We start from the raw sequence: 19,244 nt of genomic DNA, 5'->3' as shown, positions 1-19,244 counted from the left end.
CTTGACTCTGCATGAATAAAAAATTATGAACCTTCTTGTCATGTTTGCCCCAGAGGTAAATAGAATGATAGTGTGTGTGTATGCATGTGTGCACACGTGTGTGTGTACATACATACACAAACATATACACATACTTGGATAAAGGTGACAAGAATATGTGTGTGTGTGTATGTATGTATGTGTGTGTGTGTGTGTGTATATCTACCTATCTACAGTATCTATCTATCTATCTATCTATCTATCTATCTATCTATCTATCTATCTATCTATCTATCTATCTATCCATCCATCCATCCATCCATCCATCCATCCATCCATCCATCCCCTACAATATGTTTACAAACTATCCCTGGCACTAACTTTTATAAGCATTTTAGAGGAATAGACCTATGCATTAAGGGAAGTTCTTCATCACCTGCTATAATTAAAAGAATTTATCTTCTAAATAATAAAATGTGTTTAAAATACAGACAAGATGCTTAATATGTAAAATAGTAATTATACAATGAAGGAGGTATTTCTAAGTGTTTTAATTTATGATGCCTCTGTAGTATAGTTGAATTGTATTGGGATTTACGGTCTGAAAAGATATTTGCATGCCATTATGAAACTGCATTTTAATAGCAGGTTATCACTTTCACTAGTTATTTATGTTTTAACCACCGAACAGTGAACATCAGCAACAATGGTGATACAAGCTGCTTAGTATTGTGGTACTCAAAATAAGAAAAATAGCTGCATGTGTATTATAACCAATAAAATCAGTAGTAATGCTTTTCTTCTCCCTCTGCTGATGTTAAGCACTGCAATAATCTAATGTCCTTGCAATTTCCTAAATCTCCTCAATAAGGAGGATATTATCTAGTTATTTAATTATTGAATTTCCTGGGACAGAAGAAGCTTTACCACTAGCAGCAAAGGCATTTAGATGCTTTCCTTTCTCTTAAAAGAATATTGTTGAAGGAGGATAGAAGATGACATACGTGATAGTAGAAAGCAGTATTAAACATGAATGCAAAGTTAATTGCATGAGGGTTATATTGCACTCTGAGGAGCATATAACAAAAATAATCATTTACAGAAAGTAATGATACTACATCATCATCATCTTCATCATCAAAAAACAAACCAAACAAAGAAACACCCTATATATACAGTACATGGTGAACCAAACAGGATTATTAAAACAGTTGGAAGGGGACTCCACTCAACTGGACCTAAATGCCTGGGGGAAAAGCCAGGTCATAACAACTTTTCTAATGGGAAGCAGAGTTGGGGCCAATTGTATATTGGGGGGTGGGGGAGATAGTTCCACAGAACAGGGGCAGCCACCCAAAAGGCAATATCTAATGTTGTTCTGTATTGCTGGTGTTTGAAGCATGCTGCCTCCAGCCAGAACGAAACCTGAGTCTTCAGAACCATTAGCATCTGATGGACCTGTCCTATGCCTTTTCTGATTGACTGGGGCTGTTAAACAACAATATGTGTGTTTGTGAATGTGCACATGGGAGAGAGAAAGTGTATATATGCATTATGATACATATAAGGCAGGCTGCACATGGTTAGATGAGTTACAAGTTATGCAGGTCTTATGTAGAGATTTATTTAAATTTCTGACACTCTGTACAAAAGGAAAAATCACATGTTTTAAGAATGCATATCCTCTACACAAGCACCCAGCCAATGTGGACCTCCTTCAATATATTGTAAACACAAGGGAGCATGAGCCAACTACCTGTTTACATGAAAAGATGTACTAGATGTTCAGCTAATGAGCCTTTCCTTTACACCATGCAGCTGTATAAATAGTTTCACAGTCTGCTTTTCTCCCATCTGTAGCAGACATTGGGGCACAAAGATACCAGCTCAATCTATGCCTTTTTGTAGCTCTTCTAAAATCGTCTTACAAGATCTCACACTTAGTACAAAAATAGTATAATTCATATGGTTAGGTCTTGTAAAAGATGGGTCCAAGATCACTTTTAAGAGTCTACTGTTTCCCTCAGAATCAATCATCTTAGCAAATCATGCAATTAAGCACTTTAGATTATGCAACTCTTGTATAAAATCTGTTCAAAAATTGGATACTATAGAAAAATGGTCAGTTAGGCTTTAGTTTTACTTAACTGTTATAGAAAAGTCTTATTAAGTTTGAGAAATTTCCCTCTCAGAATATACCTTCAAGTCAGTATATTTTTTGAAGCTATTTGTTCTGCTATGTTCACTCTGCTTGCTCTGGAAATAAGATTTTTTTCTGTATGCAGTGTGAATTGCTTACACCCTACGTTGTTGCAGAAGTAGTATCATGTCACCGACCAAATGTTCTGTTAAATGCCTACACCATATTTCTCTTAATGGAGAATAAAGATTTGGATTTCAGTCATTAAAGTATTAGATTTATGGTCTGCTAGGCACAGAGTGCTTGTTATTATAATATATGGAGCATGACTCTAACAAAAAAGTAATGAGGATAGTATTTGGATTGTAATAGGGATCTTTACTGAATTCTCCCTATCCACATTTCCCCCCAGATACTGGGTTTCTGGATGATTGCTCTTACAGTATTTGGAAGTTGTTATCAATGCAGTAGAAACCTGTTATTTTACCAACATCATTATTATTGTCATCATGCAATTTTCATTTTCCTGCAACTTGATTTCAGTGTACATAAGTACTTTTGCGCATTGATTAAGTATTGCATTGATTGAGCATTGCAAAAAAAGCACTGATCTGCTCATTTAATTGCATCCATAGCCCATCAATGCATGCATAAGAAAGAAGATCAGACAAAAAGTACAGAAAAGTGTTCCTGGGCCAGTTCTGGAATTAATTTCGGAGATTATCTTTATACAAGAAAGCAGCTGGACATGAGGCTTCTAAAAACACTCATATAAAAATAATAATTTAGAGCAGTGGACACATATTGCTCCTTCAGTTTTAACATTCTAAATTCCAAGATCAATAATGTAGAATAAGAAGTACAGGAAGATATCTTGGAATGATCAATGTCTTATTTTTGGCATTTGACAGATAAATTTAACTATGTATAGTCTTTATTCCTCTGTCAATTATCTCCATTAGTAGAATGGATACAGAGAATCACAGAGCTGGAAAAGGGCATCTAGGCCATTAAATCCAACCCTTTGCACAGTGTAGTAATCCAAATTAAAGCATTTCCAGGAGATGGCTATCTAGGCTCCAGTTGAACATATTCAGTAAAGGGTTGCTCACCACCCCTCTTTTCTTATAGTTCTTACTTTTGGGAAATTAAAAAAAACATTTAATCAGAATCTCTTTTCCATCATTTATAACCATTATTTTGTAACCTGCACTTTGATTGATACAGAACAAATTTTGACCTCCTTCCAGGAATTTGAAAAGGGTTATTATATGATACTCGGTTTTCTCTTAAGGCTAAACATGAAACGTTTCTTTCATTTCTTTTCATAGATTTAGTTTCCAGTCTTCTGATCATCTTTATTGCCCTTTGAACCTGCCCAGAACATTTGAATCATTTTTCAAGTACAGGGCCCAAAACTGGATAAAATCACTGAATTAGGAAGCAAACAATATTTCAATTACATTCCATGATATAGAAATTATATTTCTGTTGATGCAGTCCATAATTTAATTTGCCTTTTTTCAGTAGCCACCACACACTGTGTTGTTTGCAGTCAATTATTATTCCAATAAATTTTTCACAAGTACTCTTGCTAAGTCAGGTTTCCCCATTCTGTATCTGTACATTTGATTTCTTTTTCCCAAGTGACAAACTTTGCATTTGTCTTGGTTAAATTTTGTGTGCTTATTTTAAACTATTTTTCTAAACTATCAAGATGGTTTGAATATTATTTCCATCTTTGGGGGTATTTGCTATCCTACCCAATATCTATGGGTCTGAAAAGTGTTTCCTACACTTTTTAATCCAAATCATTAATTAAAAAGATTATGACTACGGGGCTTTGCAGGATCCCATTTGATCCCTAACTCCAGTTTAATGAGAAATCATTGATGAGACTCAATCTTTGAGTTTGAGTTTTGATCCAGCTATATCTCTGTTATGCCATACCAGCTAGCCCATGCTTAATTAGCCTGCAAATCAGAATATCATGGAATAATTTGTCAAATGCTTTCCTGAAATTTGGATTATGCTTACAGTTTAGTCCCACAGTTTATTAATAAAATTACTCAAAAAATAAGGTTAGTCTGGCCTGTAATTTCCACATCTTGCATTTACAGATTCATCTCTTTATGATCAGCTCATATACTGGGAGTAAATCAAGATGTTGTCAAGGTAAACAATAACAAACTGTTCCATGAGGTCTGGGAAGATATCATTTATCAGTGTTGGAAGACCACAGGAGCATTACATAAGCTGAAGGGCATGACCTGTTATTCAAAATGGCCAAATGTGGTTTGGGAGGTGGTCTTCCATTCATTCCCTTTCTTGAAGCATATAATCTCTAGGTATCACTTCTGGCATTTCATCTCTTGGAGCTCTTTGGAAAACCAAGGAGGACACTGAGATCATCTCACAGAGAGAGGCTGCATAGGAGCAGTCTGGTCCAGGCTGCAGCCAAGGCCTTAGCCAAAGTGCCTGATAGGTCCTTGGGAAAAACCCCAAGTTCCCTCTGGAACCCCACAGGGTCCATCAGTCGCCTGGAGTGGGCCAGCTGAATAGGCACTCTTTATATTTAGCTTAAAGTGTTTCTCACAAGTACTACATGTGTCTTCAAGTGCTCCTTGAATTACCATTTACCCTTTGAATCCACATCTCCCTATAGCTATAATCTTTAGTTCCCTTAATTCTCCAGTCTCTCCTTGAAAATGAGACAATTCTTGCCATTCTGCTGTAACATGGCACTTTACCCATTCTCTGGGTTTTTCAAAGATTATATATATTTATCCCTACCATCAACAAATTCCTTCAACAATTTAGGATGCAACTGATTTGGCTCTAAAGATTTAAATTCATTTAATGTCAATATATTTCCTCTTCCAATCAATCCCTGAATCCAGATCAAAGCAAGCACATGTGCCACTGTGCTCAACTACCTGATGTCTATTTATTAAACATCAACAACATCAAAAACAATTAACTGGCAAAAACAGATAAAAAAGCAAAGAGAGAGAGAGAGAGAGAAAGACATGAACCACAGACAAGGAGAAGCAGATTTAATAACAGCAGTCTGTATTATCTATATTTCTACCACAGAACATTCCAGAGCTGTTGGAAATAATATACTGGATTGATAGTCCCAAAGGGAGTGGTCTTTGGTTATTCCAGTCTTAACCCTTAGTTCCATGGCAGCAGCAGAGATGGAAAGTAGGACATTAGGTGACCCCTCCTCTAGTCTTCACCATGAAAGAAGCAATTTGTTGGATGGGGAAGATGTATCCAACACCCTGACCATGTTTTTGTCTATCTCAATTTCAATTCTGACCTTCATAGTTGCCTAGAGGAGTGCAAATACTCTTGTTTGAGAAGACAGAGTTCTGCCTATTCTGTTTTCTATTAGCATTTTTCCACTTCTACTGAAGAACTGGCATACTGATTCTTTTCCTTTTTTTCTTGAATTTATCAGAAGGTCTCTGAGTTGTTTTAGCATTCTTTGCCAGTTCAGCTTACTTTAACTTTTCTGACACCGTATCTGCAGATGGGAATATCTATATCTACTCTTCTATTTTCTAACTCCGAGTATATATCAATACTATATATATTTTTGTACTCAGATCTTCACCAAGCTTTTAGGGCAACCACACTGACTTCTTTTGCTATCCTCATTTTTTTCCCTTAGAATTCAACTGGAATTATTGGTAGTTATACTTCTGATATCGCTTTCTCTTAAAAAAGCAAAAACAAAATCCTCCCATTCAGCTTGGGCTCCTTTCCTCTAACTTACCTGCTGTGGAATTCTATTTGTCATTGCTCAAAGTTCCTTAAAATATACGTCTTTGATGTCTAAAAGATACACTTTTGACTTCACCCAACTTTAGTATCTTAGAACATCAGCATTCTGTGAGAATGTTTCTCCACAGTGTTACTTCCACTTGCTGCATCAAGACTTCCCTACTAGTTATCTCACAACAAGGACAATTGTTCTTTTGTGACTTCCTCCATCATCTGAAGAAAAAAGTTGTGAGTAGTTGCTAATAGGGAATACAATGCTGTATAAGAGAGTCAATTTTCACTCATCCATTATAAGCCTAACTACTACTGTTGCAGGTGCAGATGAATGGGTAAGAACTACAGTTCTTTCTTTCTTTCTTTCTTTCTTTCTTTCTTTCTTTCTTTCTTTCTTTCTTTCTTTCTTTCTTTCTTTCTTTCTTTCTTTCTTTCTTTCTTTCTTTCCCTTCGAGTCAATGATAACTCCTGGCAACTGCCTGGACAAGTCCCTGCAGGTATCTTGGCAATATTTTCAGAAGTGCTTTGCCATTGTCTCCTTCCCAGGTTTGAGACAGAATGACTGGCTCAAGGTCACCCAGTTGGCTTTGTGCCTAAAGTGGGACTAGCTCACAGTCTTCTGGTTTCTAGCTTGGTGCCTTAACCACTACACCAAACTGGCTCTACAGTTAACTCTAAATAATATAAATTAATAAATTATATTCCATATTGGTTTTTTTCTCTTAATAAATATCAATAGTATGTTGATTCTTTTAATAGAAGATGTGACATAGCTAGTGTGAACTTTTTTCTATTTTCTTAGAAATTTCTGTATTTTTATTTTGAGTATGGGACAATGTGATCTGCAGTTAGAGTCATCATTTTTTCCCTTGTATAAGTCAGAGTTTCTTTCCAAGGAATCTAGAATCTCTGTATAAGAAATATGTATGAAATCAAGAAATATGCTAGTCACTGCTAGAGCTTATGCCTACTTTTAAAATAACTTGTTTAGATGGCTACCCATGTGAATAGCTTTCATTATGAATAAAGCATCAGACCCTTGCATATCTACCCAAGCTATTTTTCTAAATTGCAGCACCCATTACACAGCTGCCTCTAAAATATACAAAGATTGGATTCAAATGTTTGAAAGAAAATAGCCATTTATTTTGTGGGGAGGGGACTTTCAGTAAGTTTCATCTTTTTCCTTGCAAAAACAAGAGCTTGTGGCTTGATAACAAATGTCCACCATTAAATCATAACAAAAAAATCTGAGTTCTCATTCTTTTTGCATTACAGAAGGCTGTTCTGTATGTATTATGCTATCTGAGTTTAAGTTTGTTAATTTGCAGATGATCTAAACCATCTTCTGGGTTGTTTTCATATATAGGTAGTCCCCAGATTAAGAATGCCCGGGTTACAGACAACCTATAGTTAAGAATGGAGCCTATTGTATCAAAATTTGAGTTAAATACACAATGATTCAAGTTAAATACACAATGGTTTGAGTTCATTACACAATGCTACTTATACAGTATTATAGAATAAAACTGTTCTGGCTTGCATACAAATTTAACTTAAGGACAGACTTTAGGAATGAACTCATTCTTAAACTGGGGATTCCTTGTACTCTTCAAAGATTGACTATGCATTTCTTCCCATAAATACCCAGTTCTAGGTGATTCCTAAAAACAAGATATTCAGGCACTTTTAAATAGTATATATGATAGGGAGGTATGTTTTAAAAAATCAAATTAAATGCAACATAAATGAACCCAAATTTAGTTTTTCCCTTAGCTTCAGTGACTTACATATGACTTTTTTTTTTTTTTTTGCAATGTGACCCATAGCATGTCTTTTAAGGGGCGATGCATTGTGTTTTGCCACAAAACAGTTATACCTCTCTGACATAAACCATTAATTGAATGCTATGGGACTTCCACAGGACTATGGAAGAGGAATTCAGAGTATGACAATAGGTTTCTTTTCCATCTCCATGAACTGTCTGTTGCCCTGTCACTAGTACTGGCCAGCAACCACAAATCCAATAAGACCCACCCACATGAAGGAAAGCAAATACCAATCACTTACACAGAACTTAAAGGTGGTGGTGGTGGTGGTGGCACAGCAATAGCGGAGTTGTCCAAAAGGAGGACATTGTAGCCTACAGTCCTGGGCTGAGTAATCTAAAGGTGCCACCAAAGTATCTCAGGCCAGATAGGATTTTCTGAAGCAGATTTAGAGTCAAGCTGGTATGAGTACACGACAGGAATAGCTTAAGGGTGCAGTGCAGATATGCCCTAAATCAAAGTCTCCATGTATGCCTCTATCCGTGTGATATTTATACACAGCACTAAAGGCTTACAAATTTCCATCTCTCCTAACATCAGCTGCAGCAATCTTCACAAGGGGAGTGCAAAGTAGTTATGTTCTATTCAGATCCTGTTTCCATACCACAGCTAATGAACATTTGCTGTTTGGCATCCTTAACAGAAATACAACTTCATGTTAATACGTAAGATACAGTTAAGATACTAATGGTCAGATTAAAAAGATACATTAAAGAGTGATAACAAATAAGCAAACCAAACCTAGGGCTGAGTGAATGCTTCTTCTAAAGGTTCCTTTTATTAGGGAAAATAAGAAAGGACAGTTCTTTGAGTGGATCAGAAGTTTGGCTGAGGAATAAATGTAGCTATTATTATTTCTCCACCAAACTTTTGACCATGCCCCCCAGCACTGCAATTTCAGTAGAACTCTTCATAAGATGATCTGAGAAGCTACCTATTTTATTTCAACATATACATGATGGCATGTCGTAGTGATAAACTCACTTGGTTCTCCTTATTTACCAATAAAGTCAAAGACGTGACCAAGGAAACTTCTTTCAATTTAATTATCTGAAGAAAAAGTATTTTAAACAGCTCATATATTACAGGTATTCACTGATGGCAGGACTCAAATGGCACCATCAAATATAGTAATTACAGCATCAATAAATTTATTTATTTGATCAAACAAATGGAAGGTAATTCTGAGCAAAAGAAATCATATCTTCCTAATTCTATCAACATACATTAGGAAGAGGATGTGGCTCAAATAAAAGCAGAATTATTAAAATAAACAATATGGTGACAGTCTCATGAAGAATGAAAAGCTTAACTAAGATGGTCAATCTTAAAAAGAGGGAGAGATATAAAATACATAATAACCTTAACCTGGGACAATTGGGGAATATGAATATAAAAAAAATATGTTCAGAATGTACTGAAAACATATTATTCTGAAATCCTACTGTTCTGTATTTTCTAGCTACAATTGTCTAGAAAATGGTGTGATGTTACTACAAGCTAGCATAAGTCCTAAAGTCATCACATAAGAACCTTCTCCTTAGACAATTAATATAGATTTATTTTTTTTTTGCTTTTCTCATATTCTTACAAAACAAAACCAACCATTTCCTTTCCATCATGTGCTTTCAGTTGCTATTAACATCACAGTTCATGGTGAAACAAAGATACTAATCTAAACACCTATAGCTTCTTAGGACCTTCTAATTAAAATGCAGTGCCACTTAATTCAGTTAATGGACTACCAGGGTCATAAAATCTGTTTAGCAAACTTACAACATGCAGTGTACTGTATAGGATTCTGCAGATGACATCCCCTGGAGTAAAACCTAGAGGGAGCCCTCTCTTTTATATTAGGTGGGCAGAGCCCCTGGAAGAGTTGTCCCAAAGATACCCAAGCACTGAGTCATTAGCAGCTTCAGGAGTGACAACCAGCATTTTGAATGGCACCCAGAAGCTTACTGGAAACCAAGTAGCAACATTACATGGGTAAACGAACTAGTGAGAATTAGTGTAGTGGTGAAGACATCAGGCTAGAAACCAGCAGGCCATGAGTTCTAGTCCCACCTTAGGCACAAAGCTAACTGGGTGACCTTGGGCCAGTCACTCTCTCTCTGCCCTAGGAAGCAGCCAATGACAAACCATTTCTGAAACCTTGCCAAGAAAACTGCAGAGACTTGTCCAGAGAGTTACCAGGAGTCAACATGAACTTGAAGGCACCAAAATAAATAAAAAATTTAAAAAATCAACTAGTACTTATAAATATCTGAGCTATTACATTCTGGATCAGCTGTAGCTCAAGGGCTGCCCCATATGGAAGGCATTGCAATATGGAAGGCAGCAATCCAATATAAATAATTTAATCAACAATACCAGTCAGGATCAGATCAAACTGTTAAACAGTGAGATCATTTTTCATGTATTGTAGATAGTACCATAAAGGACTTCTTAACAGTATCATTCCATGCAGTCTTCCCCAGTGTTCCCCCAGTTTCCCAAAAGAGGAGAATAGGAAGGGAAGCGTTGGATCAAAGCAGCAATCCATTATATTCTGTTTCCTTTTTCCAACCAGATTCTAAGGAAAGCCCCTATGGAAGACATGGAAATATCATTATTTTCATCTGATGATCAGTATTAACAAATATTTATGAGGATAATGTGCAGCCTATAATCATGGATGTATCCATCAACCATAAAGCTTCCCCACAATGTGGAGAGGTCACTTTTCCATTGTGACCAAATAAGCATAGTAAGTCTATGTGATGGAATTTTAAGTTGCTAGCCACTTCCATTCAAAATCTGTTATGTTTTTTTTTTAAAATGCAGTTTCAATCAAAACAATCTTTCATCACCTATGAAAAGTAATATGATTCAGCTTTATGGCAGCTTTGAACAATTGAGCTATTGTTTACCACCTTGGGACTAGAGAGTGATATTGCTTTAGCTTTTATGAATGCATTTATTGGTTTAAATAAATGCATTCTTTCTGAATTCCTTATAATTGTCTGCTCTTTGGGGATTCTTCCATTGTGATCCTGCCTCACTGTAGAACATTATATTTCCATTTTGCCATCACCCGTCCTTCCTTCTCCCATTTCAAAAGTGTCTCAATCAATTGCTTTTAGAGTTTATTCTCAGTGTATTTTTTATCTTTCCAAAACTCCCAACTACATTCCTCTTTTTCATTGCTTTAAAATGTTTTTATTGTGGTTTCACTATATATTATTTTATTTACTGTAAGGTGTTGAAGCTGCACTGCTTAGGAGTGATATATGAAGATGCTATAAAAGAACTGTTACTATTAATATTTGAGCATTTTAGTGAATCATGTAATTATAATTTAGACAGTCTGTAAAATACATCTTGCCTTTCACCACTGTGCTCTCGCTCCACAACTGCAAATCTCCATGGAGAAGCATAAGAAAACTGACTGGCATGAGAAAGTTTAATGAGAAAGTTGACAGAAGAGAAAATATATGATGCAGTACAATCCTCAACATGTTTGCTTGGAAATAAGTCTCACTTAGTTTAACAGAGGTTCCTTTTAGGGAAGAAGGTTGCCTTAAATCATGTATATTTCCTTTGAGCTATCAGTTATGCTTGTAGAACACATGTGAAATATCCTGCAACCTTTAGGTTTGGCAAATAGCAACATCCTATGAATTTATATTGGATCCTCAGTTGGAATAGGATCCTAACCTGTGGGCTTGACACTCTTCTGAGTCTACAATTACAAAGAATGAAAGATCTTGTGATAAAGGTACTTTCCTCAAGGTGCTCATATGAGTTAAAATTCAATTTCCATAGACTCTATACCAGCAGAGCACAAAGCATCTTGTACCACATTGCACTTTGCATTTCTTAAAGAATGAATTGTGGATGGGATGAACTATTCAGGTAGATGGTGAGATTGGTTGCTGCTTTCTGTTAGTTTGGCAAACTTGTATGTTAAAAACCTTAAGAGACTTTTGGTGTAGTAAAGAAGGGTTGGGAGGGATATAGGCAGGGGTGACTGCAGGAGTGGATCAGTGACATCAAAATAGTGGGTACAACTGGGGTGATCAAAGCTCTGTCCCCTTTTTACATGTGGGTGATGCATGCAACACATAATATAAAGGGGTGGGGCTTTGATCATCTGCTTGCACTTGCCAGTTTGATGTACAATGCCTCGGGCCAGACTTTGCCAGAACCAGTCTGTAACCTGAGGCTAAGAAGAAGTGAACTAAGGTAGACATTCAGCCCACATATTTCTCATGCTAGAAATATCATAGCAATTTTAAGAGAATTTTAAGAGCTATTCCATACCAGTGTCCTTTTTCCTTAGAATGAACTACTTCAGTTGGTAGTAGCCCTCCAATGTAAGTCAAGAGAAGAGAATTCTTTCCCATCTTTCTCCTTTTAAAGTTTTCCTGCAAACTCAGAACATATCAGTGATCTTAAGGAATACCTATTGTCCAAGCACATTTGAAGGAAATCAAGGTAGCAAATGTAGTGTTCTGTTGTAATTCATTTCTTCAGCCCTAGCCAGGTTTTAAGAGACATCTCTTTAGAGAAGTGAGCCAGTCCAGATTTTGGAATTAACCAAGGAAAACAGGTTAGAAGCTAGGAGAAAGGAAGGAGAAAAAAAAAAAAAGGCAGAACAAGTTTGATCTCTTTGGTACTAGTAACATTTGCTGCAATATCTCTCTGGTTTTGGCACCTTACTTCAGTGTACACATTTGTAAGGTCGGCAGCTATATAAATCTAATAAATAAATGCTTCAAGAGACACAACAGAGAAGTCTGCTAAAGAGAATAGAAACTGGTCCCATTATTCACAGGTAAAGCAAGAAACACCAACAACTAAGTACTGTGATGATTAAGAATTGTTTCAATCATGCATGTTAATCATTTGGTGACTGCAGTGTACATCTGTAATCTGCACGTGCAAATGAAACACCGAGTTTCAAGAACACAGACCAAACTTTCCTATCATCCCAAACACCAGCACACTCAGTTCTTACAGTTTTGAATGATCAAAAGTTACAGGAAGGTAACTTGGTATATGAAAGCAAAACAATCCTCATGCAGGACACCAATGTCTTTATTGTGTAGGTCTCATGCATTATATTGTGGGGGTGTTTCAGAATGCATACTAAATGTTGCGAAATTAGTTCTGTTAAAAGGTAGCCTGAGCTGTAGAATTACTTCTAGAGTAAATACAATTGCTCTGGATTTGGGAAGGGGAGGTACTATAGCTTTTCAGAGCTACATATGAATTAAAGTAGGCCTAACTACTCTATTCCTGATATCTAGGAAAGCTGCTTCTGTTTTTCAGGGGAGACTGATTTGTTTTGTCGGAGTGAAAATTGTGATTGACATTTGCAAGAAAATCTTGTGGCTATTGCTTCTCCACTCTCCCTGTTTGCTGGGCTCTGTAGAACAAACAAATTCACTTCATTGTCCTGACATATTTTAGAAAGTTAAAATAAATATTATGATCAAACTATTAGTTGAATATTCTGCACCGTGCCATCTCTACAGCAAATTGGCAGTCAGCAAGTCCAAAGACAGGCAATAGTAAAATAGTAAAACTACAAAACAGTCTGTATGTCAGCTCTTTTTATCTGTAATATGAAGGAAAGGAAGGGAAAAATTCCAAACATTGCATTTCAATTAGCTTCTTTGTCACCCACAATTATCCAACAATATCTGAATTGTTTTTGGATAGGGATTATACATAGCACTGGTTCCATTTTTCTGTAATATAGGCCTTATTTACAGTGTATTCATACCTAAAACCATAATTATAATTTACAGAAGTGGTGCAATCCCCAACTATACAGCCTTCATCTGAATCCTTCTCACCCCTTTTCACATCTAGCATAAGTTCCTTTTCTTGAGTTTGCATCATCGTCATCATCATCTTCATCACCCATTGCAAGCCTGCTGCAACAGTTTCTTCAAAAGAAAGCCTGTCTTTGCCCATTTTATATATGGCAAGAAACTCATTAGGTTTAGAGGTCTATTTTTTACCCATCTGTTGATAGCTTTGGGAGAATAGTGCCATACTTCTTTGGCCTCATAATTATATCATTACTGGCCCACCCATGCTTTCTATGCAGCAAAGAAAGGATGACTAGAAGTCTTGTGATTTAGTACTTTGATCACTCTTGGAAAAGGTCAGGAATTTTTCTAAATGAATTCTGGAACTAAATCACATGCAATTTGTGGAATCTTTTCTGCATATTTATTTCAGGATTACATGATCTACTTTCTGCTTTTACATTCAGTGTTGGGCTGGTGCAAAGCTAGTGTAGGCAAGCCACTACTTTCTAGGTTCCCCACTTCCCTTCCCTTCCCTTTTTTTCTTATATGCCCAAAGGAGTAATGGATCACCACTAAATATCTGAGTTTGTTGCTTAAAATTAGGGATGAAATTAAGTGAAGGGCTCTTTGTGACCCTAAAGTGCTAAATTGCCTACAGGTGGTTTAGTTCATCTTCTTCTCCCCTTTGCTACCAATCTGCACATGTATTGGAAAAAGTAATCTTAATTTGATTATGGATTTGTATACATGTGTGTGTTTTATGAAAGAGAGAAACTATACACATTGATGTACACATGTTTTCTATAGTGAAGATCTTACTATACATAAACCACAGGACATATGTGAACATTCTCAGGATTCACCTTTTGGGTCACTGAGAAAGATTTTAAAAGTATTGCATCAGCCTTAGTGATTTGGCAGCAGTTTAACTTCTTGAGTTTTAGATCCCACCTGCTGCATGGATAATAAAGCTTGTATGTTACTCAAGCCACTTCCTGTCCCTGTCATTCTTGAGAATGCAGATTGCAGTTACTGGGCTGGATCCAGCATGGCCAAAGCACAGGTTCCCAAAGCTATCGGCAGAGGCTTCCCGCAAAAGAAAAGAGGGTATAGAAACAATCATCCTGCATGCTGCTCTTAATATTTCCTGATAGTCACTGAGTCCTGGAAGGTGAAGCACAAATGACAAAGATCAGCTCTCCACTCACTTCTTTCTGCTCAAGTAGAACTGAAGCTTTACTCAGGAACCAACTCTCCTGCTTTCTTCAATAGTTAAGAGTTGGATTTATAACTGAATAAGCTTAGAAGAAATTACATTTATAACTTTGATCATTTCTTTACCATCACAAATTCTTTTTTTTTTTTTCCAAAGGTTGAATTTTATTTTTGAAAGCAATAGTTCCTGTAGCTTCTTTGATTATACCAATAAAAAAGTGCCAGAGTTAGAGTGGAAAAAATGAGTATTTAAATAACATCATTAACAATATCATTAAAAACTGGCTATTACTGAACAGGTGCAAAATTGTTAAATTGATGCTAATAACAGTAACAGTGAATGTTACCACCTATCTAATGTAATATGCTTTCACTGTGGGTGCTATTTGGGGAGCTGAGACTCCCGTGAGCACACAAAAATGAATCTGTGTTGATAGAAGAATACTGCTAACAAAGATTATCAGTTAAAATGAAGCAAGCATTTATCTCTACAACAGTAAAAGTCATTCCTATGAAAAAAGAAAGGGGGGGGGAACATAGACCACCGTATCTAACATATCATTAAGTCAAAGCATTGTTCCACATATTTTAGCTTCAAGCTAATTATTATCCTGTCTTTTAATCCTTCTAAGATCCTATCCAATTACAAAAAGACCATAAATATGTTCTTAGAAGAAGACAGAAAATATTAACCCCAAACTGTTACTGCCTTCAAGAAACATTTTTTTCTTTTAATTTTAAAGTGCTGTATTATCCAGTTCTTAGACCTAACATTTCCTTGCTGTGGGAAGTGTTTCTTTTAGTTAAAATACTTCTTTTTTTGCATTTCAGTAAAAAATGTTAAGGATGTCAACAAGAGGAAAATAAGAATAAATATTATTAACATTAACAATATCAATATAATTAATACTATTATATATTGTAATAATATTATAATTAATATTACAATGGGATCTTTAGCTATCCTAGATCCTTGGGAAGGATCTGATAATAAAAAAGTACCAAATCCAGTCAGAAATAATTGAATGCTGATTGGAGGTACTCTTCACTTGAAAAGCTGTATATCTTTGTATTTCCCATGTATACAACAACACTCTAGGGCATTTTGGGAATTTAAAATGGGCTCCAGTTTTCTATTAATGGAGGAGGGGGTTGATCATCAACTTCAATTAGATAAGACAGCAAATTAGATAAGACAGCAAAAATGCAATATATTCATCAATACTCTTGAGAAATGTGACCACAGAGCAACGTTTATTATAATTTGATAGAAGATATCATGAACATAATCATGAGAATGAGCATTAATTTCCCATCCGTTTGTATTTATAACAGATTATTTCCCATATTTGTTATATGCGTTTGCAATATGTAAAAATATGAATATTTAATTTGCGTTTGCATACTGGCAGTTTAATGGCTGTAATAATTAAATGTTGAAAATTGTGCATAGAATCATAGGCTGATATTGCAATCCTGTAAAAGCTTATTCAGTAAAGATGACTTTACTGAATAGTTTGGGAATTATTTGTCAGTAAGCATGCCTATGATTGACAAATTAAGCATCTATTAAAACTCAGGACCATAGACTAAATCTTTCATTAGCACCTAAAATCTAAAAAGGACCCAACAAATAATTATCCCTGTCCAGTGGTTCTGCCTCCACTGGCTCCCTTCTTAAAGTTACTTAAGTAACAGTGAGTAAGAATTTTGCAGGTGACAGTTGAACAAACAGGATATAATTTCCAGAAAACTGGTATTATAAGTTATAATTTTCATTGCCATTGAATTTTTGGTCAAGTTAACACTCAAGTTGCTGTGCTTACAGCTAAGTGTTATTTGGTCCATTCATGGTTTGAAAGACAAGCTTATACTGCTAATGCTTGTTTCTCACTAGCTCTGATGGCATCAGAACGTACTACCTAAATTCCAGAAGTAAGGATATGCTTGCCTGAGCAGTTGCACAAGACATAAGAAATGCATGAATTCTGGAACTCCATTGTACAGCTGTGCACATTTTGAAAATGATTTTCAGAAAAATTGCTTCAGACTTAGCAGGAACACAGCACTCCCCTCTTACCATTTAAAGCAGTTCCATCCTTTTTCAGGCTTCTGATTGAGCCTGAAAAGAAAGGACGCTGCTGCTTTAACAGCCTCTTTAATTTTAATGAATTAATGCCTGAACCCCTGGTATCATTTTTCAGGTTTGCATGAAAATCTAACAAGTCTGCTTTAAAGACAGGTAAATGTTGTGCTTGCGCTTGGGCAGGAGCCAAAGCATTCCTTCCAAATCACTTTCAAAGGGTCCACAGCTCTACAGTATTACCTGTAAAACCTTCATATAACTACATTTGGTGTTCTCCTGTATGATGCCTGATGAAATCACAAGGCTGTCAAATGGAGGAAAAGATATCAAAGAAAGCCAGTGCCTTACCATAGCAACCATGGTTCCCATCTGCCTCTATCCCGGGTCCAGTGAATCCTGGGCTACAATAACAACCATGGATTCCATTGCGAACTTCACATTTTGCATGCTTGTGACATGGGTTGGTACAGTTCTGGAGGCTGTAGCAGCTATCCAGGAGGGTGGAAAGAAACACTGAAGGGAAAGAAAAGCAAGTATTAATGTTAAGAATAGAGCAGATGCTGAACTAGTTCTATTTAAATACAGTTGGGACTTACTAGTATGAACCTGAGACATCCTATTCCCAAATGCAAGTTACATTGTCACTACTAAACTTTTAAAGATCTCCTTAAAAACAGTTATATATCTGAGTAAGAATTTTCAAATATTTTTGTTAAGAAAGTATCTCTGTCATATCTTAAGTCACTGTTTTTTCCATGCCATCATAAGAATTTTTTCTTTTCTTTGTTGTATATACATGTGTGTGTGTGTATCTCCCCATACATACATATGCAAATAAATGTATACATGTTTGCTTGTAGGTGTTAATATAAAGAAAAAAGAACAGTAGATGAACAGTCTGATTAGGAACAGTCAAAAACACACTCAGTGGGACTTACTCCCAAGTGTTTTTAAACTATACCCTAATGATCAAGAAATGATTGGGTAAAACCAATTTGTACAGGAGAGAACCTATTTACTTACATACTGCTTTTCTGCATCACAGTCCTAATGATACAAGTCTAAGATTAATTGCTGCATGAAAAACAGAAACTGCTTTCTTGAATAATGATGACCAGAACTACAGTAACAGACATATATTTTAAAGGTTAAGATTAAATAACTTTGTAAATATATTGAACTTGTTCAGATCCTCTGTGGTATTATTATACATTATTAATATTCTTTCCTGCAGAGAACTTAAGTTTTTTTTTTTTTTAAATCTGGCCATTTATAAACAAATAAATCTTGTTTGGCCATGTTTTATTACAGTACAATTTCTCCTCCAGATACAACAAGAATGAATTCATAAAGGATCTTTGCCATCCCTTCAGTGTAAACAGGCTTGCCTGCCAGTTGCTACAGATACTAAAAATTTGTTGCGCTTGTCAAATGTAGCAACGGCCATAAAGGGACTTCTGAATTGCTATAAGAACCTTGTTTCTTTCCTAACTCTAATTTAGTCTTAATCTTTACTGAGAAAAGGAAATCACCTACCTAAAAGCAGGAGAAGCTTCATGGATGGTGCTTCTATGAAGTGCCCAGTCTCAAGTTCCGTTGTTACAAATGAAAGAATCGTGTTGGATGGTGTATGCTCATGTGTCCGATATCCACACATGCCCGTTAGAAGACAAAATCCCTGTGAAAGTGCTGACCTTACAATGACGTTTATCCTTAGATAAGCTCTTTTAGATATTTTAAAGAAAGGGCGAGGAAGTTTCAAATTTTGAATAACAAGTTGTGGGATAAAAGAAAAGAATTATATAGAATGGCTAATAGAACAGATGGGAATGTTGAATTCAGCATGGAAGGTGGATATAGAAGTTGAGATGTTAAGGACTAGGGAAAGAGCTGTAAGCCAAACTGTCTGGAGATTACCTTGGTTTTGGAAAGCTATGGAGAACAGATTAGAAATAAAAACAAGGGGCAAGCTAGGTGCCAGCTTATTATCTCCTTTTCCTGAAGATGGTTGAGCGTATGAAAACTCTAGCATCCCAAAAGCTCGTGAAGTCTGTCTGCTTCTGTCTTGTTGATGGCTTTCCTTGGGTATCCAAAATATCCCAGCTGCTATATGAAATTCTGCCACTTTAAGAGTAGCAGCATAAGAAGGAGGCACAGGAAATCCACTAAGATTTCTTTTGTGTGGAAAACAAAGATGTAAAGCTCTGGAAGGAAGTAGGCAGGAAACTGTGCAGCAAAGAATTTCAGGGTCAGCAGGGAAACTTAAGCAGGGAGGAACATGTTAAAACTCTAAAGGAGGTGACATCACAATAATTAAGGAAGAAAAGGAGCAATGAGCTATACTATGGGGTGGGAAACAAGAATTTTGTTAGACCAAACAAAGAATGAAGAAAAAAATAATG

General features: G+C 36.0%; 1 protein-coding gene across 2 annotated transcripts in view; it reads right to left on the bottom strand.

Moving 5' to 3' along the window:
* The window catches only part of ADGRL4 (adhesion G protein-coupled receptor L4), a 91,253-nt gene extending 72,241 nt beyond the window's left edge, over positions 1-19,012 (bottom strand). The window contains exons 1-2 of one of the 2 annotated variants that reach the window (XM_088153487.1): positions 18,379-19,012; positions 17,191-17,355 (exon numbers count right to left, since the gene is read on the bottom strand). In XM_088153487.1, coding sequence (XP_088009613.1) covers positions 17,191-17,355; positions 18,379-18,499 — 286 coding nt within the window. In that variant the 5' untranslated portion in view covers positions 18,500-19,012. The remainder of the gene's footprint in view (positions 1-17,190; positions 17,356-18,378) is intronic. The other variant, XM_007432858.3, reaches the window with a different exon arrangement.
* Between the last annotated feature and the right edge of the window lie 232 nt (positions 19,013-19,244).

The sequence above is a fragment of the Python bivittatus genome, unplaced genomic scaffold (genome assembly GCF_059951505.1).
Source record: "Python bivittatus isolate LINGU-HERP-01145 unplaced genomic scaffold, Pbiv_v1 ctg000700_np1212, whole genome shotgun sequence".
NCBI lineage: Eukaryota > Metazoa > Chordata > Lepidosauria > Squamata > Pythonidae > Python > Python bivittatus.
The sequence above is the reverse complement of the archived record's forward strand: the minus strand, read 5'-3'. Positions and strand labels throughout refer to the sequence as shown.